Source organism: Anopheles coustani, chromosome 3, assembly GCF_943734705.1.
Source record: "Anopheles coustani chromosome 3, idAnoCousDA_361_x.2, whole genome shotgun sequence".
Lineage (NCBI taxonomy): Eukaryota > Metazoa > Arthropoda > Insecta > Diptera > Culicidae > Anopheles > Anopheles coustani.
Window position 1 is genome coordinate 64,725,400 of NC_071288.1, and position 26,822 is coordinate 64,752,221.

The window sequence follows — 26,822 nt, forward strand, 5'->3', positions numbered from 1 at the left end:
GAGAAAGAGGCAGCATTCCACCGGAACAAATGGAGAGCTTTTCCATTCTGTACCCATTATCCTTCAACCGTTTCGATTGCCAAGGGAAAAATGTGAAGAAAAGGGGAAACGAAATAAGTAAGCAATGAACCTTGAAGGAAGCAGTAAACTAACTAAACTACAATCGCGCATTGAATGCGCACACGCATACCGACAAAGTTAAATACAAAATCGAATATTGGAAGCTCACAGCACAGCGCAACAAAAGGGAAAAGGGCAGAGAAGAAAAGCTTGTATTCGCGGGCTTTTTTCCCATTCATCCCCTCCTGCCGAGGGAAACGGGAGGCAGGTAAGAAAGCGCGCCTTTGGTGGGGATTTGGTGTGTTGCGTTTCGGATGTTTGAAGCGTCCTACAAAGGCGGATATTGGGAGCAGGATAAAAGGCGTCGTAGAAAAGAAGAATGCCGACGGTTGTTCTTGTGGCTTTCTGTTCGAATAATGGAGTAGTGTGAGCGAGAGACGCGCTGATGCGAAAGAGCGAAATCTATTACACGGGAACATTTCATTAGCACGCCTCTTTTTTTCGTTGATGACGACTGTGGTTGTGTGCGTGAGATGTGCTATCGATACCACAGTGGGTTTCCTTGTCTGGCACGTCAAGTAATCCGTACGAGGGTCATATAGCTGTCTATTGCAAACCGCTTCGGCACCCAAACCAGCATCGTGTGTAAGCGAAACAACCGCTCTTTTCACACAGCTTCCCAGTGAAAGGGATGAACAGTTTCAAAGGGCACAAAAGAAGAATTGAAAAAGAATCACGTGTAATCGTCGACAAAGAATGGGAAAGAAAGCGATCGACAACGGAACAAAAACTGCTGCAATAAAAAAAAGAAAGAGAGAAAGCAAAAAGGGCAGGCGCTGCCTCGAGCGGGACGGAGCGAGAACAAAACAAAACACGAGGAACAAAGCACCCCAAAAAAAAGGAAGCAAAGCGGGTTTTCTTTACACGGAGCGGTTCGTGATGGAACGGTAGGTCGGGATCCGGCAGCAACCGAAGCAGTCAGTACAAGTCGAACTCTGGTACCGAGCAGATGATCAACAGGCTGCGACGAGAACCGGAATTCCATTTGCGTTTTTAAAAGCGATCTTTGTCGAGTTTTACCGAACACGTAGCTGAGTTGGAGGTGCAAGTTAATCGGTTTTGTTTGTTTGTTCGATTGTTTCATACGGCCTCAGCAGCAGTGTATTCGATTGTTTGTGGCGTGGTGAAAAAGCGGCCTACAAGATCTCACTTATTGTGTATGTGAAATCTGCACGAGGTCAAAGGAAGCAGCACAACAGAAACAATTTACAGGCAGTCTGGTGAACAGCCACAGTGAAGTGGTTTATCCTCAATATTCACTACAAGAAACAAACTCGGGTGATAAACAGTTTAAGGAAGACGAAAACAATTTCGAAACATTCAAAGCAAGTGATTCGAATCGGTGATCCACAGTGAGTGCTGTGTTGCTAAGAAAATCAAAGCCTAAAGTTCGAACATCAGTGGATCGTTGCGTTTTGCGATCACGTGGTAAAAGGTGGTGCTTATGAGCATTTTTTTTGTTCCGCGCATCTCGTGACTCACGCACACCAACAACGTCTGCAGCAACATGATTAACCATCACACCATGGCCAGCCTGGGTCACCCGCACTATGGGTTTTCACTCGGCAGCGGCATGGACATTCCGCCGGCGGGTGATTTCGCCCCGCAGCCCAACCACAGCCCCAACTCCGCCGACCATCTCGGGCTCAAGCGCGGTCTCGGGTTTCCGCCGACCTCCCTCGCCGGCCTGCAGGGCCACGGAGGGCTGCATCATCATCACGCCGGCGGTCAGGGTGGTATGATCGCCGGTGGGGGTGGTGGTGGTGGTGGCGGTGGAGGTGGCGCTGGTGCAGGACAGACCTCTCCCGGCCAGGAGGGACACATCAAGCGGCCGATGAACGCGTTCATGGTGTGGTCGCGCCTCCAGCGTCGCCAGATCGCCAAGGACAACCCGAAGATGCACAACTCGGAGATCTCGAAGCGGCTCGGCTCGGAGTGGAAGCTGCTGACCGAGGCCCAGAAGCGCCCGTTCATCGACGAGGCGAAGCGGCTGCGGGCGACCCACATGAAGGAACATCCGGACTACAAGTATCGGCCACGCCGGAAGCCCAAGAACCCGCTCGCTAACGCCGCCGGCGGACTCGGAGCCCTCGGAGCGATGCAGCAGGGTGGCAAGGGGTCGCTCGGCTCCTCGTATCCGTTCCCGCAGCTCCCACCCTACTTCGCCCCCACGCACCCACTCCAGCAGCTCGAGCAGCACTATTCCGTGCCGTACTTTGGCAGCTTCGACCCGCTGACGCTGCAGAAGTTGCACCAATCGCAGCAGGGCCACGTACAGAGCGGGCACTCGCCGGGAGGGCTCGGGGATCCGGGCAAGCAGTCCGCCGCCCAGCAGCTGCCCCCGACCTCGCTCAGCTCCTTCTACTCCAACATCTACAGCGGCATCTCGGCGGCGGCCGCCGCCGCCCCGCTCTACGCCGCGCACTCCAACAGCCTGTACAACACCTCGTCCACCTCGTCGGCGTCACCCGGCTCCAGCCCCAGTACGTCCCAGTCCGCGCTGCCCGACCTCGACAACTCCATGCGGCGGCCGGTGCAGGTCATCTACTAAGTAAGGGCCCCAAACGCGACCCCATTTTGTACATAGTAGGCTAACGTGGTTACATTCCCGGTTACATTTCTCGGATAGCTAAACACATTCCCGAACGTTCGGTTTCCCATTCTCCACACGCTTTAATTTATTTTGATACGCGCCCGTCGATCGATGGCTCGTCGGTTCTTTTTGGGGAAACTAATTTTCATGTTACTTTCGCTCACAAAAGCAAACGCAAGCGATCGCCGCTGCATGTTGTTTTGTTTTTTGCTTGCCAAAAACGAAAGTGATAATGTAGCATATGTTGTAGCACAAAGATAAAAAGATGTGAACCCGCCGGAATGGTACAAGCAAGATCTTACGTTTTAGTTTTTAACTCTCGCATTTTAAGACAAACGGCTCAAATCTGCACTCTGTATTGCGTACCGATTTGCGGAGCGTAGGAACGTCATGCCTCTCGTTTAGTAGTGTTGTGTTTTGATCTTAGTTACGTTTTATTTTTCTAGCTCCTCACACTTCCCCTCTCTCTGTCTCCCAATTTATTTTTTATTTTTCCTGGTGAGCTTTGCCAAACCACTCTACGCGAGTGGCTAGTAAATGTGAACTTGGGAAAGCGAATTTTGTAAATAATTATCACTGTGTGACCTCAACGAATAGTGAACATGAAGCTATGAAATAATGAAAAGAGAAACGAAACAAAACCTAGTATAAATTGTAAGCGAAAACTCTGATCCCAAATCTTTACTCGATGTAAATCTAGGCGATAAGTAACTCCCTTCCAACGTGCTCGTCATTCCACATCCCTCCCTATCTCTCGCCATTTCTGTTCATCCTACCACCCACCTTTTCGTATAGTAGATAATTATTAATTGTAATTTCGGAAAACGAAAGCCCAACCCGCCCAAGGTTTCGGGCGGTCAATGTTGTAGGATATTGTTTTAGCCTTTTCCCTTCGCATAAGATCTCGCATTCAAGGCTTCACCTTCGGAAGGCTTTACCATGTAAGAGATTTTGCCTCGGTGGACGGTAAAGCGGAAGCGCTGGGAAAACACGAGTGGGCGGATAGGTATTTTTAATGTAATTAAAAACGAAGTGTATCGAAGCGTCAGTAAGAGTGGTATTTGTTATCTGTCAGTATTCGATGGTGTTGATGGCCGAGGGGAGAAAAGAAGTTGAAATCAACGGTATAAAAAAAACATACAAAAAAACAAAACCGATCAAAGTCTAATAAAACGGAATAAAATTATTTGAAATAAAATCAAACGTTTATCGTGTTTCGTGGGTTAAAGGGAAATGGAAAGAAATAGAAATGTGGCATTTTCCTGAGAAAATTTGTTCTAAATTATTAATGTACTTGTATTGTTTATAATTTAAATGATTTTTTATTTTATTTGGCTGTAAATACCCAATCAAGTTAAAGAATAAATTTTTATAATTTTTGCAAGGTTCATCCAAGGAAGTTTAGTTTACATACATGTTTAATAAGCCACATAAAAATTTAAGTTTTTAACGAAACATCGTCTGCCTGCTTTGAATATTTAAATTGCCAACACAATCCAGTAACTAGGCTGGCGTAAATAATTAAGTTTATGTTTCGTATTGTCTGCCTTAAAAAACTATGTCTTGTTAGGTGAAAGTGTCCTTGCGGGCAATAACGCCTACGGGCCACTTGTCATCGTTATTATTGATTTATTTGCCCAAATACAAACAGGTTCCATCGTACCTGGGAGTTCATTTGAACATCAAAAAAGTAAGTGAATTTTGACGCGTATGAAAAAAAGAAGATTAATAAACCACTTGGTTGACAATTTCGTTTTCCATTGTGGTCTAGCAATACTTTCAATGAACCCCCTTGCCCGGTCGTCCTCGTTTTTTTCCAAAAACGAACGAATCGAACACGTACACTCATGCAGAATGTATATCCAAACGTTCTGATGTCCCGACCAGGCGGCAATAATGAACCGTTGGAAGCTTCGCAAACAGTCATAAATAAAGTACTTCCGTCGTCGAGTCCGAGTGCTGCGACGTCCAGGCCATTCGGAAACCAACGCCTGTCGTTTCCCCTCACCAATCCTTTCTTTCCTTCATCGGGCTTTACTTTTAGCTCGGGAGGTGGCACGAGCTCGGGTTTTTATGACGTCCCTGTATGGGCCCATGTTCCGGTAGGGTTCGATAAAACAGTTCGCTTTCGATTTCACCCTTTTCCTCCTTCTCATCAAACTTAGAAACAACCCGCGCCCAAGCAATGTGGCCAACAAACGTACGACATTTGAAACACAGTCGGCAAGGATAATGGGATTGAAAAATTCTGTCCAACGCTCGAACGGGGGTGGTGCCTGGGGTAGGCAAGGAGAAGATGGTAGACGCGAGGTGCTCGGTGCAAAGAATTAATGTCCCCACGGGCCATTCGCACTCGGTTCCGGTTTGCCGCAGCGGCTACCATATTTCCGGCACTTCCGGATCCGTTTCCTTATTCATTATGTGATTTGTATGGGAAATAATGGGCGCAGGATTCGCATGCTCCCATTTTCTCCCTCGGCGAAGGGTTTATGTGTTTTTCTTGGTTGCGACCGTGAGACTGATGCAAGATCGAAGGAGTAAACTGTGGGACGGTTCCTTCAGGGTGTTCGACATCCATGCTGTTCTTTTTCTCGAACAACTGGGACGATTGAATTAAAGAGTTTTCCTTTCACAAAAGCTAAGGGAGCTAGGAAGAAGTAAGTTTTTTATAGCATTGATAAATGGTTTTGGTCTGTATTATGGTTTTCTTATGTTTCAAATTTAGATTCTACCAATATTTTAAAGTTTTTATTAAATTATAATTTTGCATAAATTAACAAATTTAAGAACAAAATATTTTCCATGCGTCATTTCTTATGTTGATGACCGCTTACATTGGTACGATTTGTAAGCCTAGGAGTTCTTAGCTACTTGAAAAATCAACTTTCATCAAATGTAAACATTAACAACAAATGGTCAATAAAAAGTTGAAAAACACAATTTTTACTATGTTTACTGAGCAAACCCATTTTTTTAATGCCTATTCGGGAATGCAACTTCGGATGTCATAGAGCTCTGAAATTTAAACTAAGTAACATTATATCATCAACTTAAATACAGCACAAATAAAAATATGTTAAAATCCTTCAGAAAAAAATCATTAATTTCTTTTATATTATCTCCTCCATTGTTATTGAAATTAGTTTAAATAATCGAACAATGATTTATAAGCAAAACAGAAAAGTTTGATGTTTAAATAGAAGTTAGTTTTAGTTTTTTGACATTTCTGGTAGTCTAATGACACCGGAAAAGAAACTTTAGCTGTTAAACAAATCATCTTTACTTTAGCTAACTTTAGAGATATGACCAATATTTGAAAATTGACAAGATTTTTTTTATAGTTCTACTGCTACAAGATAGCATATTAATGTGCAACGAAATCGAATTAATACTTGATTTCGACGATATTAAGTTACATAAAATAACATGTCTTCAATCCTTTCATATAGCAAACAATAGGCGTGGAAAGACGATAATGAAAATTTTGTAATTTAGCTTATTTAATGCTTTGAATGTCTAACTTCTAATAGGACATAAATTTATGCTGTTCAATTTAAATGCATAGGGGGTCCACCCACCACCTCCACGGCGTGGGTTCGAAACCCAGCCGAATCGGGATTTTCAACAATTTTAAAAATTTATATAGATGCTGTAAAAATGATTAATTCATCCCAATTGTCGATTAATATGTTTGACAACATATATGTTATACATACATTAATATGTTTCCATTACATAGCATCTGGTTTTTGGCAGTACGCAATACTCCTGCAAATCCCTAGCAACTGCGAATTCGTTCTCCGTAGTTAAGACGGAAAAATCGCCTCGTTGTAACGGTTGCCGTACGAGGGTGTATGAATCGGAAAACGACCGCATGAAAAATGAATAATTGCACGTGGAAGTGATTGTCACAATATGCTTCGCGGATCATTGCACTCCCTTTTTTTGGACGGTACTTCATCCTCTTCTTCTCCGGAATTCCCATTGTCCCGCTCAGTTCCGGACTCTCCGGAGCGACCGACCAGCTTCCCGCTTTTCCGTCCACCGGAATATCGTCAGGATTAATAAGCGAGCCTCAATAAGCGAAAGAAATACCCGGCAACGGAACCAACGGCGGTTCGAAAGAAACGCGCCGAAGCGTCCCCTTCGAATAAATTGCGTACTCGAGTGGTTTCGAATTAGGTTGTTATTGGTTTTAATATTGTTGATGGCCTCCAGATTCCGCGGTGAGCATTACTTTTATCCTGGCATCGCCGACCGATGCGATTTTAGACCACAATCGTTCGCCAAGTGACACGCTTTCGGTGGGCGAGGGGATTAAAGTCGAGTGCGGCCCATTGTTGGCTGCTTGCCCTGAAGTATGGAGATAAGAAATCGCTCGTTAGCAGACCTGCGAAATGCGGCTTTCTACCGGAAACCAATTCGTGTTTTAAAATACCCACGTGGATGATAACGACCGTAATGAGAATTAGTGAACCGACTCGCCCGGGAGGCTGGTTTTGTGCAGATCGGATTATTCGTTCATTTTAACCGTGGCAAACGTAACGTGTTGGTACAACAAAATCTTTAAATACATGAAAAAAATATTAAAGTTTAAGAGCCTTCTTAGTATCTTTCAATTTTAATCAAACAAGCTGACCCAACGAACTTCGCCACGCCAAATTTTAATAACCCGGTAATATTGAAATAACAAAGCATTGGAGCTCAAAGGAAGTCCGTTATGTTCGTTGATGTCGACACATATCAATAGCAGATCCATCTTTAGGACACGGCATATCAGGCAAATCCAAAGAATGTTATAAAATTATTCTAAACGATTGATGACTTTTTCATTCACTTACAACACGATCACACAATTTATATGAGGGCAATGGTCCAATGGCATCAGTTTTTTAAAGGCAACTTAAACCGCTCGCGCACTCAATCATTCGTAGTTTGGATACTATGCCCAAAGTTCAGATAAAGATTTGTAATGAGTTCAATTTTCGATGAAGCGCATTGCAAAATAACAACACTCACGTTACAATCCACGATCCAGTACAGATTTAACTCGACAATTCTTATTTTCATTTGTATTTTTTGAACTTTTCGTTTTCCTAAATTTTGTTTGGCCCAAAAGGAACAATTGATCCCACAACATCGTTAAGATTGAGTTACTTGATTTTATTACATGGAAAAAGCCGTTTTTACAATTCTTCCCATCTTCTGGATTTTCCTTAAAGAATTTCCCATTTACTCTTCCTTGGTTAAAAACGAACATCATCCCATGAACATCTTCAAGATTGGCTCAGCCTATTTTAAATATTAGCGTTACAAACAAAAAATGGAAATTTTTCGTATGGGAAAAGCCCTTTTTCGAGTATTCTAGTTTTCTTCCTTTTTCTTAGAAATTTTTAAAAATATTCATCCTTACTAATTCTTAATTGAGTCAAAAGAAATCAGCCACCAGAAGGCTTTGTACGAATTAGTCCAGTCGTTGTTCAGTATCCGTCATAGAAACTTTTTTTTTATATGGAAAAAGCCGTTTTTACAAATTCTCGAATTTTCCGGCTTTTTCATGGGAATTTTCAAATTTTCTTTTTTTCTAAACCTTGCTAAGGTGAAAGGAACAAATCATACAAAGATTGGTCGTACCAATGGTCAAGATTCCAGCCGATTTTAGCTTTCATTTTTATAGATATAGATAATTACTTTTATGGAAAAAAGCCTTTTATCGAGTTTTTTTTATGTTTTCTGGCATTTCCTTGAAAATATTCAAACTTTTCATTTTTCTAAACCTTAGTTGGACCAAAAGGAATAAGCCATAAGAAGACTTCGTTGTGATAAGTCAAACCGGTTTTTTAATTTCGTTAGAGAAGGTAAATAAGTTTTTTTTTATATGGAAGAAAGCCGTTTTTACCGAATTTTCCCATTTTCCGGCTTTTCTATGGGAGTTTTCAAATTATCTTTTTTCCTAAACCTTCCTTGGGTAAAAAGGAAGAAATCATACGAAGACGTCATCAAGATTGGGCCAGCCGATTTTGAGTTTTAGCATCACGAACATACATACATTCATTTTTATAGATATAGAGAGAAGAAGATAAGAGAAGAAGAGATTTACATCGAACGGATTTTTACAAACATTCCCATATCGATTGATATCTCTAGTATGTTGATTTATTTGCACTCTGTTTAAAAAAAAACAATTATTAAGTATTCATATTTATCAACCTTTTTACAATTTTCCTATCTTTTAATATTATTTGCATTTACGCCTGTTTGTTTAAAACAGGTAGTAAATCCGTAATGCACATTGAAATAAGAATAGAAATACCTTAAATATACCAAGGTTTTAGCACTACGAGTGGTGAAAATACATTGAACTCATTAATAATTACTCCGAGAGCTTTGTGACCAAAAGCCACTACAAAAATGTTTGTTTGAGCTGAGTGCGGTAGTCTTGGTAAATGGTAGAAGTTAAGTAAAAAATTATACCCTAACGTTATTGTCACTAAAATCGAAAAAAATCAAATTTATTTTAAAAATAAAACTATTAGTAAAATATATCGAAAATCAAATGCAAGCATGGCAAAGTTTTTACCAAATCTTTTTTTCAAACTATTTCCGATGAGAATGTTGGAGTGTAATATTTGTAAGGAATGTTTTCATTTTCAATTGAGTACCATTTCACCGATTAGCCAAAGTTTCCCAGCAGCAATAATGCCCATTATCATCTCAACCGCACCCTAAGTGACCCTAAGTGCTCCCCAAACGTCCATTGGTGCGGCTAATTTATTAATTTCTCCCATTCTCGCATATGCGCCATGATATGATTAATGTTGTCCATAAGCGTAAATTCGTGCGAATGCATTGCTATCGCGATAAGAGGTGCTTGGAACTGTTTGGTAATGTAATGTCAAACCATTGTGACAAGCCCACCCCGATCCGGCCTAGTTACGGCAGTGCGCGAAGTTCTGGACGAGGGATGAACATGGACATTCAGCTGGAATGATCCACTATTCTGTCGAGTAGCGAGGAGGAGTAAAATGGCGATGCTTTGGTGGAAATTTGATGATGTGTTCCATTTTGGGCGGTCGGCCAAATCCCAACGGGGTTTCTATGTATCGCTTTGTCATTTACACCCCCTCAAAGCAGTCGCCAGCCCGGCCAGGGGTGTGTTTTACGAGGCGCGTCTCCAACCCCAATAGAAAATACAAACACTGACGCACACTTTCCCGAGAGCATGCCACGTTGAAACAACGGCCGACAAAATGACGATCCGACCGAAAAGGACGCGCACGCGAACCGAGGGATTTCGATGAACACCCGACGCGGGTTTTCCAACCCAACCACATTCCACTCCGCGGCCTTAGGTTGCTTTTTCCTATCCATTCGAAGGACCAACCGCTTCTTCATCCCTTCTTCACCGTCTACCAGGTTCCATTCTCGTGTTTGTCATTAGTAATCGTCGCGTCATTTCCTGTTGTCGTTATTCAGGCTCGCTGCTTCCGCCCTTCGCACCAGAACCCTCCACAAGGACCCTCGCGGAATACACCACTGTCTGCCTTTGCTGTACGCACTTTTCACCCGCACTCCCTGCCCGAGCTGGCGGCCATCGCTTTCGGTGTCCGTATTCTCGCTTTCGTTTCGGGAAACCCAGGACCCGGGGAAATGCTGCCTAAGATCGGCTTTGTTCGACGACAATGCACCAAACATTACATTATTTCCATTTTTCCCATTTTTACCATTTTTTCCCCACCGTAGGATTGTTGTCGGCTATTGTTGCTCATCGGTTTTAGCATCCTGGTTGGTTGTTTGGTTGATGGAGTAAATATTTTGTTCATATCATTTCCCGTTTCTTTCTTTCCTTTTTTTGCAGGGGTTTCCGCTTCGTTTCTTAGCATGTCTAACACACACAGGAAAAGATAAGGTACTTCTATAGATGATACTAAATGTATAGGTTTTTCCTCATTCACTTTCGCTTGTATGAATATTTTTGAAAATTTCCATAACACGGTTTTGTTTAGTTTGTTCGCCCATCGTATAATTTTTTTTCATATAATCTCCATTGTGCTATTACTAATTCATGCCTCAATTTATTAATCTTCTCAATAGACATGTATATTTTTTTATATATTTAAAAAGAAGCTATAACTTGTTACAAATACAACTGTAACATAACATGTTCTGAAGGTTTCGTCTGGTGAGCAGAGACCTGATGCTGCCAGTTTCCGGTTTAGAGTTTTTCACGATCCTTGTTTACGGCCTCACCTTTTTCTCCCTGGAGCATCTCCCCCATTCAGCGACTCGACGGACGACTTGTGTTACGGTGCTTACAGAATGAAATCATTTTTACCAATACACAACAAACAATAAAGAAAACTCTCTCTTACGCGTCGACAGAAAAGTAATTTTGCTTCTTTCCATTTGGTCGTTTTTAGAATTTTGTTTTGGATTTCCCATTCCCCGGTTTTTGCTTTGTGTGGACACTCTATTTATTTGTGTCCATTTCGTGGGCCGATTTTCTTCCACTGGGGAAGCACCATGACTAGTGAATTTCTTTAAGGTGTTTTTTTTTTATTCTTGATTTTTTTTAATTTTCTTGCTCTAAATGTGGCTAAGGTCAACGGCACAGTTTTAGGATTCTAAAGTCCGTAAATGGAGCGAAAATAGAAGGAAGCTGACTTATGTTCTTGCTATGGGTCTATGGTTCGGGTTTCTTACTCGCATTTCATTGTGATACTTAGTGTGTATTTCTCCAAAGTGGACACGTAATGTAAAAGTTAAATCTAGCCTCAAGTTTGATGGGACATAATGAAATGTTTCTTTGTTTCAAGGCGTAATTTACATAATAAAAGAGTTAAAGTAGCCCGTAAACGTTATGTGAAACTGGAGTTTGTCCCAAAAGTCCTTGCTACAAGTGCTCAAGTAAGTAAACTCCGTAATCCTGCCGAGTATAAACGATATTTTTAGCAAAGTCAGTTTTTATTTTCTGTAAGTCTAGGCTTCAACATCTCAACATAGGGGATGTTTTACATAACAACAGTTATTCATATTCCATACTCTTTCTTTGTTTTTCAAGTTAGCTTGTTTTTTTTCATTCTCATATTTGGATACACAGTTTTAATACTTCTGATAGTGTCAAACCATTTTTTTGCAGCGATCCTTTATTTTCAGGTGTACGAATCGAAACAAAAAAAACGGTAAAAATGTCGCTATCGATTGAAGCTGAAGTGTACGTAGCGAATATTAAAAACGGAACCGAGATTCGGTTCTCAATTTCAACTTCAATCCAGTACCACTTGAGACGCTTTCGTATGAATAATTATTGCTAAATCGTACGTTTTTACTTTGTTTTTGGGGCAAATGTGTTTTTTTGTTATTTTATGATCTGAAAAGTGCTTGGTACACGTGGTGGGTTTAATTTATGTTCTTTCGGAGGGTGGATTTCATGAACCTTCGTCGTTAAATGAAATATCGTAACAAATAGAAAACGCGAGGTTTGAAGAGGAATGCTTGACGAAAAAAGAAAAACAAAAAAAAAACATATCGGTGTTCGGGCACGTGCATTAATTTTTTTTCTGTAGCGGTTTATTGTTAGTTTATTTGTTGCCTTTATCGCATTTGTAATATATACAAGATTGTACTTTAATAATAAACCATAACCGTACACCTATTTGAATGAGCAATGCGTACTCAAGGCAGATTTTTTTAATAGAATAAAAATTGTTTGTCAATATCATAACATCAAACAACAAACAACCCAAATGATTCTAGTTCGTTCTTTTCGTAAATCTGACCTATAACAATTTTATTTCCTTTTTTATAAGTGAGTGAGTAGTGAAGCATTACTGCTCTAAAGTTGAGGAGTGCTTAAGCTTCCAAAAAATTGATCTACGACGTATGCTCTCGAAAATACCTTTGAAAAAAAAAAATGGTAAAACTTGCATTGAAAAGAAAAATGAAAAATGAGTAGCAAAATGAGAATCGGGCATTAAATGCACGCACATTCAAAGTGAAAAATGTAGAGACCTTTTCAATTATAATGGGAGGTATATTGAGGGTAGAAACTTTCATATTTATAATACAGTTTAATGCACCTTAAAGTCAAACAAAATTGGGAAATGTCATGTTAGACAAGTACATTAACAAAAAAACTTGAAACAAAATTGTTTGAAACTTTGTTTGTGAATAGTTTTTTACGCGACTTTCAAATAAAATTGCATCAACGTTAAAAAAATAAATCAAATCGAAACACACGGTTAGTGCAGTATTGTAAAATCAATTTAAATAATTGGTCTAATTTTATCTCGATAATCTTTCTACCCCTATCATTACGGAGCCGGAAGGCTGACCAAACCCTTACCGATTGTCGTGAGCGGATTCGTTTTTATTTTATTTTATTTACATCTACGTCGCTGTGGTTTGGTGTGTTTGTCGTTAATCCTTCTAGCCTTCCCTGCTAAGGGCCCTTCGGTTTACACCGAACTCGGTCTTACAGCACGCTGCCGGTAACCTTGGCGATTGTGAACCCTGAACGCCCGTTGGCAATCACCACCAAAGCGGACACACTCATCCGCCAATAACCCTCCCGAAAACACAAGGGTCGAAATACCCCCGGCTACGGAACATCCGCATAGATTAACAATGGCCCGGCGGGGTGTCTCGTGCTCTTGCTCGTCTATTAATTCATAAGCGTGTAATTTATACTGTCACAAATGAAATCAACAATATGCTGGAGAGGCAGCGGCCGTGCCGGAGGAGAAAAATCACGCTGCAACGACGCATCATCAGCATCATCATCGCAATCGGTAGTGTAAGCGGTGGAAAAATTGATGGTGGAAAACAAACACCCTCTCGGCTCGGCGGGCTGGCGGGTTGGGGGTCAAGAGCAACGTCCCTGGGGCTCCGGGTAACAAGGGGGAAAGTGTTGCATTCTGCGCCCGTTGAGTGTAGGGGTGTTGTGGCACAATTTGGCAAAGCCGATGGGTCGCACTGGTCGGAACTGTTTAGTTCGGGGTAATTGTTAATTGATTCATTTGTCTCGGAGCCGCAGGAGGGTGGTGGGATAGAATGCGGGAAACAATTTGGTGGAATGATGGAATTGGAAATACGAACGTAATAATGTGAAATATTGGTAAATGTTTACAGAGTTTCTATTCGTAGAACGAATTGTTGTAGAGTTTTGTTAGTAGATAACAATGATGTGCTAATGTTTCTTGGAATCACATACGCTTCTGAATGGTCACCACATACTACATATTTAGTCCGTTTCATTTGTTTTATTAAAGTAAGAAGGATAAAAAAACTAAGATTTTAGTAAACTATGGTTTTTCTTAAAAATTAATGCAGTACGAAAAAAATCAATGGTCTTTTAATTTTAAAGTAATATTCTTACTTTAAAATTATCCTTGCGATTGCTTAAAACAGATTTAAGAAAGAAAAATAATGAACAGATACAAACAAAACCATACAAAATTAAAAGAATAAGTGACAAAGATTGATGGCTTAGAGGTTATATGAGAAAGAACAGGGGATTGCACAAAGTAAGTAACAGAAAAAAGTAAGAGTTTAGTAAACTGTAGTTTGTCTAAAAATATGATGCAGAACGTATAAAATTAATGCTCTTCTAATTTTAAAGTAACGGTTTGAAAACCACTTAAAATAGATTTAAGAAAATAAAATAATGAAAAGATACAAAATAAAAGAATAAACGGAAAAGATTGATGACTTAGAGGTTAACACAAGAAAGAACAGGGGATTAGATTACTACAAATTGAAATGAAATGGATTGAATATTTTATTATTTCATCACCTCATTTTATGATGACATGAACCTTTTGTTCCGATTAGCACAATCAGCAGCAGCGTGTTGAGGCTAGCTACAAATCCGAAACGATCCTAGAAAACATGTCCGTAAAACACAATGTAACCCTCAAAGCGGGAAAACAACGGTGGAAGAGTGCCGCGAAGCAATCACAAATTTAAATAATGACACAATTCCGGATAAATAAAGACCATCAACAATGGGTGCGGGTATCATAAATTATCAATATGCTAACCCATCCACCAGGACGCGGGAAAACATCAGCATCGTCCATTCCGTGTCGTGATAGCACTACGATCGCCATCAGCATTTTCCTTTGGGGGAATTTCCCTCTGTTGGATGCTCGGTTTTCTGCCGACGAGGGAAGAGGTCCGGTGCGGGGAAAAAAACAAACCATTAATCTTTGCCGGAAGGAAGATCCGCACTTTCGACGCCGCGCGTGCTCCCGGACTGGGACCGGTCCCTATTTTTGTCCCATCGCCGAGGGAGGATATTAGTGCGAATTCGAAGCCTAATTTGATTGTAACTTTGGCCCCTTCAGATTTGTAGGACTATTGTGTGAAAAAGCGAAAAAGGATGAGCCTGTAAATCCTTGCGATCGCTTGGGGTTGGAGGCGAGGGACGCATAGGATGCCACAATAAAATCCTTTTGCAAACGCTCCGAAGGCAGAAGTTCTACCCTGTGAGTACGGGCGGATCATGTGGGACCTTTCCTCACAAAGCACGAAAGGACACATCATGGCGACGCGTTTTCCATTAAAAACGTATCCACGCATACTGAACCAAATTCCTGCAGCCTTTGTACGAAGTGGATGACGGTGAAAGAGGTGACATAACTTGATCTTTTAACAGTTAGAATCTTTATGCTTGTGCCGTTCGCGCGTTCCGTTTCCCATGTAGAAAAGAGGGAAAATAAAGAAATGCTCGCAACCATCAGCCGGTAGCTCGGTAGCAAACTTTTCACCCGCAGTAACGAAGCATGTGGCTGGTTGGTCCAGTGGGAGAATTCTTGGCTTTTGGTCTGAAGCGACAGATGATCTTTTTAGCTTAGGATGCAAAACAAGAAACTTCTCCAGCGGGGGTTAGAGTGCGCCGTCAAGGGTTGACTAACGACATTGTGCCGCATTGTGAAGGTGGGTTGGTGGCGATGTATGGCAGCGGGAATGCCGCTGCGGAAAGTTTGTGGCGCTAGACTAAAGTTTCGATACGCAGACGGCAAAAGATCATAAGTCTTTTGCGGGTGAACAAAGGGGCAACAGTGTAAAAGGTCAAATACTTTCGGTTGGTGACATTTGCCGTTCGAGATAATGTTGTAGAGAAACAATTTTTTATCCTCACCATGCTGACAGCGTGTCTTGGGATAAGAAACTAAGTATGGGAAGAGGAAAAAGCAACAATGTTGCCATTTTCATTCTCAAAACGATTACATTAAAGTTGTTCAGATTTGTACTGCATCAGTTGCTTCCGCTGCATTTAATTACGATGAGAATTTGTTATAATCTGGAATGAAGTAAATAATATATAAGAAAATGAGGATCAAAAAAGTTTGGAAATTTATGAATTCCTTGAAATAGCAGACTGCACGGTATGCTCAAATATTAAATTATTAAAGACAAAAAAACACATCTACATCTGTCTTTCCCGTTACAATAGGAAAGATCTAAAATCGAAAGGATAACATGAAAAACTTGAAACAAATAAATAAATGCACAAACTATAGTAGAATTATTCAAGTAATATTACAGCTGGATAAAACTTTTAGTTTTATAAAACGTATATCCTGTGCAATTTGGAAACCATAGCTTAAATACTACTTTTTCATTTAAAATTATGTTATAATGTAGCCTTTTGACCTATACTAAAAAATAATTAAATGTCAATTTGAATTTTGTTTCTGAAATTGTTAATTATTAACAATATTAATTTGTAAAATGTTATTTCATCAAACGAAACAAATACTTGTCAGTTTTATTCATTATTTTACGCCCTTTTAATATGCATTCTCTCAAAGTTATCTTTCGACGCCTCTTTAACTGTCAGTCGACATTTTAAAGTCATTGGTACACCAATATGCAAAAGATGTAAATTATTTGAACATAACGTGCAGCTTTTGAAAAACATTGCTGAAGCACAATGGAAAGGCCTCAACTTTTACGTTTCATGTCGTTGTGTTCCATTTGATGAAAACCAAGCTTGATTGATGAATCGATGGTGTTAGCAAGGACATTGATTTGCACCACACCATACAGACACAATGCAAAACACTGGCCTGCGCGCCGATGCTCCACAGAAAACGCTCGGCCACGCTGGCCCAAAAGCCGCCCGAAAAGAAATATCATCTTTTAAAATTAATAATCTACGCTATTGTGCCACCACAATGGTCGGCCCATGTTTCAACCATCGTTGTCGTAATTAAATAAATTGATTTTGGATCGCAGCAGTAGATGTACAGCACCACCCTGGCCTCCCGGAGCCGTGCCGTGGCCGCAAAAAGTGCATCTCACGCACAACCCTTCTTCCGCGACAGAGAAACCCCATCGTGGTGTTGGCGGGATGATGTCAATCTGTTGGCACGATCGGGCGTTGATCACCCGCGGAACGCGAACTTTTCACTGCCGTGTTGTTTTCGTTCCGTTTTTCAATTTTGGTGAATGATAATTAAAAACTACGGCCCTTCCAGTGCCGCGAAAGTATGCGGCTTGTTTTGAAAGGGAAGCATGATTGTACAAAATATGTTTAATACCCGATTGTTTCCCGCTGTTTCGCGCGCCAGACCAAGGTGATCCCCCGTTCGGCGGGACGGCAAGGTGGGCCAGAGGTTGAGTTCCGAAACTATGAATGCAAAACAGTGGCTAACGAAGCGGCGAGACATGGAGGGACCATTCAATGCGGCTTGCTTCAAGATCTGCCGGCCGGCAGAAAGTGTTTTCTTTGCCTTATGCTACACTAGCGCAACCCGTCTTCGGGGTGCCTCTTCCCAGTGCGCTGCTCAGCTTCTTGAAAGTTTTGGAAGAAACCGGACGACAAAGAAATCAGTAGCTGTTGTACCAACAAAGATTATAATGCCGCATTGTTTGACCCTTTCTCGGGCAGTTTCCAGGAAACTCGACGCCATTGGAGTTTGGTTATGGTGCGTGTGTTACCGGTTGGTACTGTAAAGAAGGCCCTGCAGAAGACGGCACCATTGATCCTCCGCCAAGGTTCGTGAACAGGTGGAGAAACACGGTTCGATAAGGCCGTTGCTCGTCGAGGCCAAACTGTAGCGTTCAACCGCGGCGGAAAAATCGTCAAAATGACCGGAATCCAAAAGCAAGGCACCGGCATTTTGTCGAAAAGTTTCTTTTGGTGCCGAAAATAAATTCCTCCTCGCACCAAACTCTTGTGCTTTTCACGTCGTGCTTTATTCCTTCGACTGAAACTGTTCAATTCCCTTCCAGAGGTGTCAACTCACGGTGGCGGGAGAAAAGGGCTGCCCTTTTTTTTGCAGCCGCCCGTCAACGCCATTTTGGTGCGCGAAAGTGACGCTGGCCAATGAACACCGCACACACAATCGAAGCGGCAAGATAAGAGGCGATGACTTTTACCGGACCGGCATTGTTGTCGGGTTTCTGCAACATGGTCGGGCATTGTGCAAGGTGCTAAAGTTGGTGTGAATGGTAACTTAATTTCTGACAAAATTGTATTCAGATTATGTTAATCAATCAGCAAAGTGTCAAAAAGCGTATCGTAGATTAATCAGTATGCATAAATTATCCGTTTGTTCTACACACATTTGGGGAAGGGTAATTTCTTTGCGTGTGTATTAATATTTGATTTTAAGTCTCGCAAAACCCGTGTATATAGGATAAATATATTATGTTTTTCAACTTAGGAAACCAATTTTCTCGAAAGTAGAAGTTTCAGCTACTAATCGTTGCATTTGTTCCTAGGCAGTGTGATACATTTAAATGCGAATCGGTAGAATTTTTTTTTGAAATTTAACCTTTGCTCTTTGTTTATTACAGGTAAACAAATCGTAGGCCTTTTTTTTAATACGGATTATAAAGTCAAAATTTTAATAATAGCAACCTACTGAAAGTATATTATTACTTTTTTACTTTTTGAAAGCCTCATTTATATCTACAAAAAAGTTTTTAAAATAAGAGCTTATACTCAAGTATTTGTTGTATACAAATTTATTATAGAAGAGGGCAGTTAGATTATCACACCATTCTATAAAATATTTAATGGAATGTTTTTTGACCAAATAAGACTAGGTTACAGGAATCTGAAAATAATTAGGGTGAAATTAAATAATGTGCAAATATTTAGAGCCCTGCATACGGCATTTTTCTAATCCTTGTTCTTGTTTTAACTTTTAAGGTATCCTTTTCTATTGATGTTTCATTTCGGTGCACAAGCATTCTCCGAAGTAATTAAATCATTAGAAGAAACCTCACAAGCTGACTGTGAATTCGGTGTTCTTAAACAACCTGCACGCCAATTCTCTGTTGTTCAAACAATCTATTCACAGTTTTACACAGTTTGGCCAACAAAGCAAAGAGGTGGTTTGACAGGAAAAGAACTATTCCGCTTCAGAAAGTACATCCCAAACGCGGATCTATGAATGGTGACGAATGTAGAGGCGCTTCGCGTTCGTATTTGGGATTTTTGGAACCCCGGCGCGTGGAGAAAAGTAATTAAACACTACAAAAGCCGCACGCCGACGGTGCCCTGCGTTGGTATTGATACGGTTTCGCCTTTCGTGACGCGAAAGGGCGGCCACCCCTTTTTCTCCCATTCTTCCACTCCCTGCCCCGGGCCAAAATTTGACGGCTTTTTGTTCGCACGCCTTTGCTGGTGACACATTCACCTTTTTCACCCGTCGTGAACAGCGCGCTGGTTTTTATGTGTGTTACCTTGGTTTCACCTGGCAAATGGAGGAGGTGTAAGTGGCAGGGTGAGGCGGGTGGGACCGCGGTGATAATCAGGAAAAAGGCCTTTGACACACACACACACATGCGTACTACAATGGCCGGTATTGGGGCGAGCGACATTGCATTGCGACACGAAAAATGGAAGATCGAAGCGAAGAACAAAACGGAGCCACCGAACAAAGTGTCCTTTGTCCGGGCGGGCCACAGATACACTTGGTGTCCACGGTGGCCGTCGAGCAAATGGGAAAACATTATGCAAACCCCCTCCACAAAGGACGGTCGGGTGCAGTACGTGTTCGTACGGCCGACGGTCACCACAATGGCTGCCGAAAAGGGATATTTTGGTGGTGGTCCATTTTTCGTTCCGCGCATCCGCATCGCATGCACCGAGTGCGTGGACGACACATAGAACTTCGTAATGAACAATCGAATTTTTGTAATCAACCCCCCGGTGCGTTTTATTTTATATAAATCGCTGCGGCGCGAGCTCGCACCTCGTCCGATCCGTGGAAGATCCTCCGGGAGGGACCTCAAAACAAACCGTCCAAAGGCGTGCCAAAATGATTAATATCGGTTATTGGCAACATTTTTCTGTACAGTGTGTGTGTTTTTTTTTCTTATGAGCTTCTGGAATTTTGTGCGAATCATTTCTCCTGCTGATTTATGCTGGCGTCGGGTATAATGCAAAAATTAAAGGAAATATTGTGATATCAAAATGTATTATCGTCGCGAATCAAACTCGTTGCATTATCATGTGTTTGGAAATCATTTATTGAGGGTACATTTATAACGTGTACGTTGAACGTACATTTAGAACAGTACAAATGAAAAATATTAGATCCATCGACATTGACTCATTCTACGTTATTCAACTTTTCAAAGGAGAGTTTTTTTAAATTAACTTACCGTAATTTTGAGAGTTCATTGCTCGAACCGGTGGTATATTTGTCCAGTTCAAGTAACTTAACCTCCAGTACATAATTTTTATTAACCTTTGAAATGCAGCAACTAACAGTTGTTTAGCTAGCTTTATATAAGTGCTAGTTTAAGATTGGTTTCAACCACTGCTACCAATCCAATATGTTGTTAAACTTAATTATACACATTAATTTGTTAACTATTTGTATACAAATTAATTTGTCATCAGTATTTGTCTTTCCAAAAAACAAATTATTTAAATCGTCATGACGGTATTTTTTGATGTGTTGCTTTTATAATTATGTTTAAGAGATCTGTCACAATAACAACACAATATAACATGTAAGCTTTTTATATAGCTGCAAAACTTTACAAAAATTGAACTAAAATCGATAGAAATAACTAACAGTACATGATTGGATTCGCTTTTGATAGATATTTACAGAATAGCAGTGTGGTAAGTTAAAATTGTTCAATATCTCAAAACTTGAGAAATCATTATTGTGTTTCACCTCAAGTCCATTCACCTAATCTCCTAATAAGAAGTCATCCAAAACGGCTACTGTCCGGTAAGTCTACCACTATCCTATTGCTTTCCCTCAGAACATAATTTTGCATGAAAAGGCATTCAGCTTTAGTACGCACTTGACGTAACAACTTTGAAGCAGCCAGCATCGTCAAGAGCACCCGTGAACCGGTCGGCTGACAAAAGCTAATTATTGTTTATGCGCATGTCCCATATGGAAGTTAGAGGCGTCCAGTAAACCGAACCCTCCAATTGTCCTCCCCTGGACAGTGGAGCTGAAGTTTCCCAACTCGGGAAGTTATATTCCCGTACGTCAGCGTTTGGACACCATCACAGCTGAAGTGCGTGCGCCAAGATCGGACGTTAGCGGAAGGTATTTTATTGCCACTTCTTGTGACACCTGAGCGTACCTCTTCACGTCCATCGCATTATATCAAATGTCTGCCAAGAGACATGGAAGTTACCGAAGGCTACGAGAGGATAACGATGGTTTCAAGATAACGAGCTGGTTCATTTTTGACCCGCAAAATCTTCGTAGCTGTTCACGTATTGTTCACAATCCGGTAAAGCTCTCCATAGGTCTCCATAGGGGCGAAAGTGGTTATTAGGTGGCGTAACGCAATTTAGGCTTAAGCTCGAATTTTATCAGCAACAACAAGTGAGCAGAAAACGGAACGTGATCCAAGGATGATGGCTCTGCATTTTTTCTACTGAAAACAGGTTTCTGAATGGATCGCCAAAAGAGACGGGAGAAAAATAATAATTTCCCGCGCGAGCTATCATCGGACGATTAGTTGGATATTAGCGAATGCGCCGGTAGCCAAAAACGGTGGCTGCTTTTGAGAGGAGGCTAAAACATATATCCTCCATGCACGGTCATTCATTCGCTGGAAGCTTAATGTGTATTGTCCAACAAAGGTCATCTGGTGGCAGTTCTGAGCGAGTGAGATTTGGTGGAGAGTCTGCCAAGAGGTCTCAGAGTCGAGTATATCATTAGCGTTTCCAATTCTAGCATCAAACTGTTCGAGTTTATATGTTAACACTGATTAACATGCTTTCTTCCATGCTTTTCAGAAGCTTCATTTGAAGTTCGTTGTTATTCAACTGATTGGTCACAACTCATAGAAGAAGTAAAACCACAAAACATAGTGCCAAATAATTTATTCCCAATACAGATGAAGTGTTTAGTTCCGATCTACTATAGCTCATCGGGCATATACATCTGAATTGTCTATTGCAATTTATTCATATTTTTATTTCTCTTTCAATTTAAAAAAATTAGAAGAACTGAATTTGAAAACCCCATTATTAGGAGACACTAGTTTGTCAAAATTTGGTATTTTGAAAAGGTAGTGAGTATCTGGTTGTGTTGTTATGACAACACTTTGGTTCTTCTTTCTACAATTACCATTGTATGTATATATTTCTAGTTCCACATGACTTTTTTTATGTTTATGTCCTATACACCGGTGTATCAAGCTTTATATTGATATTCTATTATTTTCCACAGCTTCTCAGTGTGTCCATCGCGGTTGGTGACAGCTAAAGCCGCCTCAACTCCTCCAACAAACAAGCCACCACAAATTCCTCCCTGTTTCAATAATGTCCGATTGATTATGCCAGCTCATCTGTAATCGAGAATTAACATTACAAATAATAGTAACATAAATACCCCCGCGCAATTGTTGCCATTCGGACAAAAAATCGACTGTAAGGCGCGTGATGTGGCTTGATATTGGTGGTGATGTTGGCGATCTGTTTTTATTTGGTAAGGGGTTAAGAAAGAGTGAGCCAGTGTTGCTGAATGATTTTGTCTACCTTTAGCGGACATTGCGTTGGCATAATCGGTGAAAAATGTTGGATCCTGCGGTTTTAGCTGTTTGATGTTTAACGAAGTTATCTCAAGCCCTATGTTTCTGACTCTTCGGCGCACATGCTGTTTGAATGTTGATGATGTGTTCCAGTGATTTATTCATTTTCTCATGTGAAAGGAATACAACAGTATTGAATGAATTTTCAACAATATTAAATATACTACTAAATGTATTGAGTACGCGTCTTTTTTTGTCATTGTCATATTTTAGAGCAGATCATATTAATGTATTTACAGATTGTACATATTTCAAATTATTATCATCATTTTGCTTCAATTACAAAAACATATGTAAACGTGCAACTACGAACTAAAAGTAAAATTTACCGTAATCAAAAACAGGATAAACATATTTTACTTGCGTTTAAAAAATTGTGTAACTAAATACTTGGTTCCCTCATGAAAAGACAAAAAAAAAATAAGCAAACAAACTACCATTAAAGTATAAAAATCTTAGGAAATCGAATCCTAAACAAGAAAATCAGTATTACAAATTAGAAAAACATTGTGTTAGAAAGTACTTTGAAAATTTTAGATTATTGAAATAAATCCTGCACATGTTAATTTCAATGACGCTTCTTGAGGCAGGAATAAATTTGATGAGAAAGGCGTAAACAAATTTTCATCAAAAGGACCGCTATATAAACAGGCACAAACTGCCAATTGCCGTTGAAACAGTTAAAAAACACACATTGCCACAACAAACAATGAGTACTATAAAAATCACAATGTTACTAAATGGAACTGAAACCTTACGAGAGCATTGTTGCTGACGGTAGCGTTTCAAACGACGGGGTGAGGAAAGGGACCGAAATAATTGAAAAGAATAGACGTGAGATCATAATCTTCAGCACTGATAGGGCTGAGTAGAGATTAATCCATGCGTATGTATTTATTTTTTATCTTCATCACTTTTGCCGCTTTCGGGTCGGCGCTGGCCTCGAATGGATCGAAATCGGGAGAGTTGTTTGTTCCCTCCTGTTTTTTTATTTTTATTTGCCAGGAAGTGGCCCAAACCCTGGCGAGCCAACCAACCAACCAACCGAACTGAAGTGGGATGCCGGAAAACAAAAATGTGTTGCGGCAAAAAAACAAAGCAACTCAAACGTCGAAGAGTGGCTCAAAACAGGACACGCTCACTCCCGTTTGATGCCGTTGCAGCGTTTTTATTCCCTGGGAAGCGGGTAAGGAAGCGCCGGTGGACCAGATAGAGGGCAGCCGAGGGTGCGCTCGCTGGGAGCATATGTTGCCGTGCAGGATGTGCGATCTTGCCGATGGTTATCCCTCGTTAAATGCGGCGTGAACGATGATTTCGATGCGATGCGATAGCGATTATCTCGGTGCGGGAATAATTGTTGCAAACAATGCGGACAGGATAGGGAAACTGTTTGAAGGATTCGCCAGTCGACGCAGAGATACCGGATCAGATGGTAAGCGAGCCGGCGAGCTCGAGAAAGGGGGAAAAAATGGAAGCCAAATCTGGGAAACCTAATTACGTCAAGAGCACTCGATGTGTTAGGATGGCCTCAACGATGGTTCGGATAGAGCTTTTTTTTCTTGTTGCTGCTAATCCCGCACGTTGCCTCCCGCTCACCCCTTGGCCTCGGGGACTCGGTGAGGTATTCGCACCAAGGCAGATCGAAGCGCATCCCTTGTTGCCATGGTGTTGCACTTGAAGGGAGTGATTGTTTCACCTTGTTCCGGCCACTCAAACGGACCATTCGAGGATCTCGATGCGAGAGGGCTGGTTCGGAAGTGGTTGAAGTAGGAGAATCTCAAGAGGCTCCGCCAGGAACGGCCCGGGTTTCGAGCGGCTGGGAAATGAGGTGCCGATCGCTTTGGGTTTGATTTTTCATGTGTTCTATTTTCCGTGAGAATGACTGCATTCACATAACGACGTCTTGATATCTTTCGGTGGTCAGTTGTTTTGTACTGTTTCGGATTCTTGAACCTTTCTTGAATTTCGGTGGTGAATTTGAAGTGCGCACTTGAGCCTGCGGTGATTAAGTGCTTCTTCGTTACTTTGAAGCAATTTGAAGCTACGTGTGACAATCTCTGCGGTGAAGAAGTAGACATCATCGTTTTCTTGCAACAGGTGGTAAGAATTTCAGCTATTTAAATTATATATTTTTGTTACATATTTATGCCATGTCATGTAAATAACATAAGAAATGATGAAAAGATTTTATTTATCATTGGACTCCACAATTTATAAAACAATTTCAATATTTACCTTCCTTCGGTTTCGGGAGCACAAATGCTGCGTAACATTTATTCGTGTATTTACTCCAGTTGTTACGAATCGTAAAATGGATCAGTTGTCCATCCAAAGATGTGAAAAGAGGCTTCTTTAACGCCTGATTGTAGTCTTATCGACCTACAATGGGCACAAACTGCAGTGTTAATCCTTTGTCGAACCCTTGAATGCCTTCGCCATTTATCAGAACGTATCTAACTGCGCCGAAATAATGGTAACGAATCGAACAAAAAAAAATGGGAGAAGATACAGAAGTCTAAAAAAAACCTGAACAATTCCACCGAAAGGCGCGAAATAACATGTTTCTGGGGAAGGATTTGTCTTTTTTTTCTTGTCCGTGAAGTTTACTCAAGACGCCACCACGACAAACAACGGGAGAGTACATATTTTGTCCAAACATATTTTGACACTGGCGCCTGCACCGGAGCCTTCCGTTTGCCAGCCGTCTCGCCCACGACCGAAAAACGATCGAAACAGACCGTGGCCCTCGGTTGTTTATTGATGCGTTTATCGGCAGGCGTTCGGACGTGTTCGAGTTATGCATTTCTTCCAGGTTGCCGGTTGGATGCGTTTGGCTTTTGTTGCTATTCATCAAATGGGAGACTTTTCGCCGAGCTCCTCAAGGAACTCTTCAAGAAAGCTAACCAGAGTCCGGCGGAGCATTTCTTTTCACACGTGTGCCCTGGACAAACACGCGCGCTAGGGATGTGCTTCGAACCGTGAAACAAGAGACAAGGTCCCAGTGGGCATGCCCGTCTCCTTGGCAGCACGGCGTCGCTCGGTCCAGGCGCATTCCACGTTGAAAACGATGTTGGCCGTTCCATTAACACGTTGCCGAGCTCGGTCGTGCTGCGTTATTATTTCCAGAGCAGTAAATTGGTACTAATTGATTGTTTTAACAGAGGAAAGGTGTGCCAACGGCTGCGAGCCCGAACGTTGCACGCAAGGACTGGCCAGCGACCTGAACCCGCCCGTTGGCGCAACGCAGCCCAGTTGGTAGCAGTCGTTTAGGCAAACAAGCCACCGCGCATGACGCCAGACGCCACAGAAAGCTTCAACCGACGGCCGATTTCTTTCTTCGACTCATTTGCTGCCAATCGGGGGAAGAAACAAATAATTTAAACGGTCAACAAAAGGATGCGCCGTGCGCTGTTTGGTGTGTGATTTTTGTTACAAACAAACGGAAGCCTTGTTCGGCCAGACACTCAAACGGGCCCGGCGACATGTTTATTCCGTTGCCGGGTCAGTTCGTAACTCCGGGCACTGATTTCATCACACATGTTTAGCTGGTTCGTTTGTTGATTTTTTATAGAATGCCAATACACAACTTCTGTTGTAAGTTCATTTTTATATTTGTAATAATCTTAAATTATGTTTCATTACGTCGTTTTCACGGTTTAATGAATTCTGTTTTTTTATTTTGGAAAAGTTTTTACTCATCAAATTTTTAAAGGGAAAGTCTCGAGCAGTTCTTGAACCGAAGCTCCAACCGAATCAAAATTAAATAATTACAGTTTAGCATTGGAGGGTTACAATAAAGAAGGTAGTTTTCTAAGTGGGCAAATATACTGGGTTTTCTCTTTGCTTATTTGGCTGTAATTTCAATTTTCTAAATTCCGTGAGTAGAGCAAATCCAAGGAATTTGTTATCAAAACTTAAGAAGGTGCAAAAACTTGTGGAGCTTTGTTTTAAATATACCACGAGGAATTGCAGAGTTATTTTCCGTATCAAACTCAAAAGCAGCAATCAAATTAAGTACGAAAGAAACATGTTTTTAAAATTGACTTAAAATTAAAGTTAAATACCTGCAAGA

At 41.2% G+C, this 26,822-nt stretch overlaps 2 protein-coding genes across 2 annotated transcripts in view; one reads left to right on the forward strand and one right to left on the reverse strand.

Annotated features, from left to right (window-relative positions):
* LOC131259837 (glucose-6-phosphate 1-dehydrogenase) overlaps positions 1-26,822 on the reverse strand; it is a 285,104-nt gene that overhangs the window by 204,899 nt on the left and 53,383 nt on the right. The gene's annotated exons all lie outside the window — the stretch shown is intronic.
* Positions 1,628-2,671, forward strand: LOC131259855 (SOX domain-containing protein dichaete). Its single transcript, XM_058261462.1, has one exon. It carries the CDS (start codon positions 1,628-1,630, stop codon positions 2,669-2,671), a length of 1,044 nt encoding a protein of 347 aa, XP_058117445.1.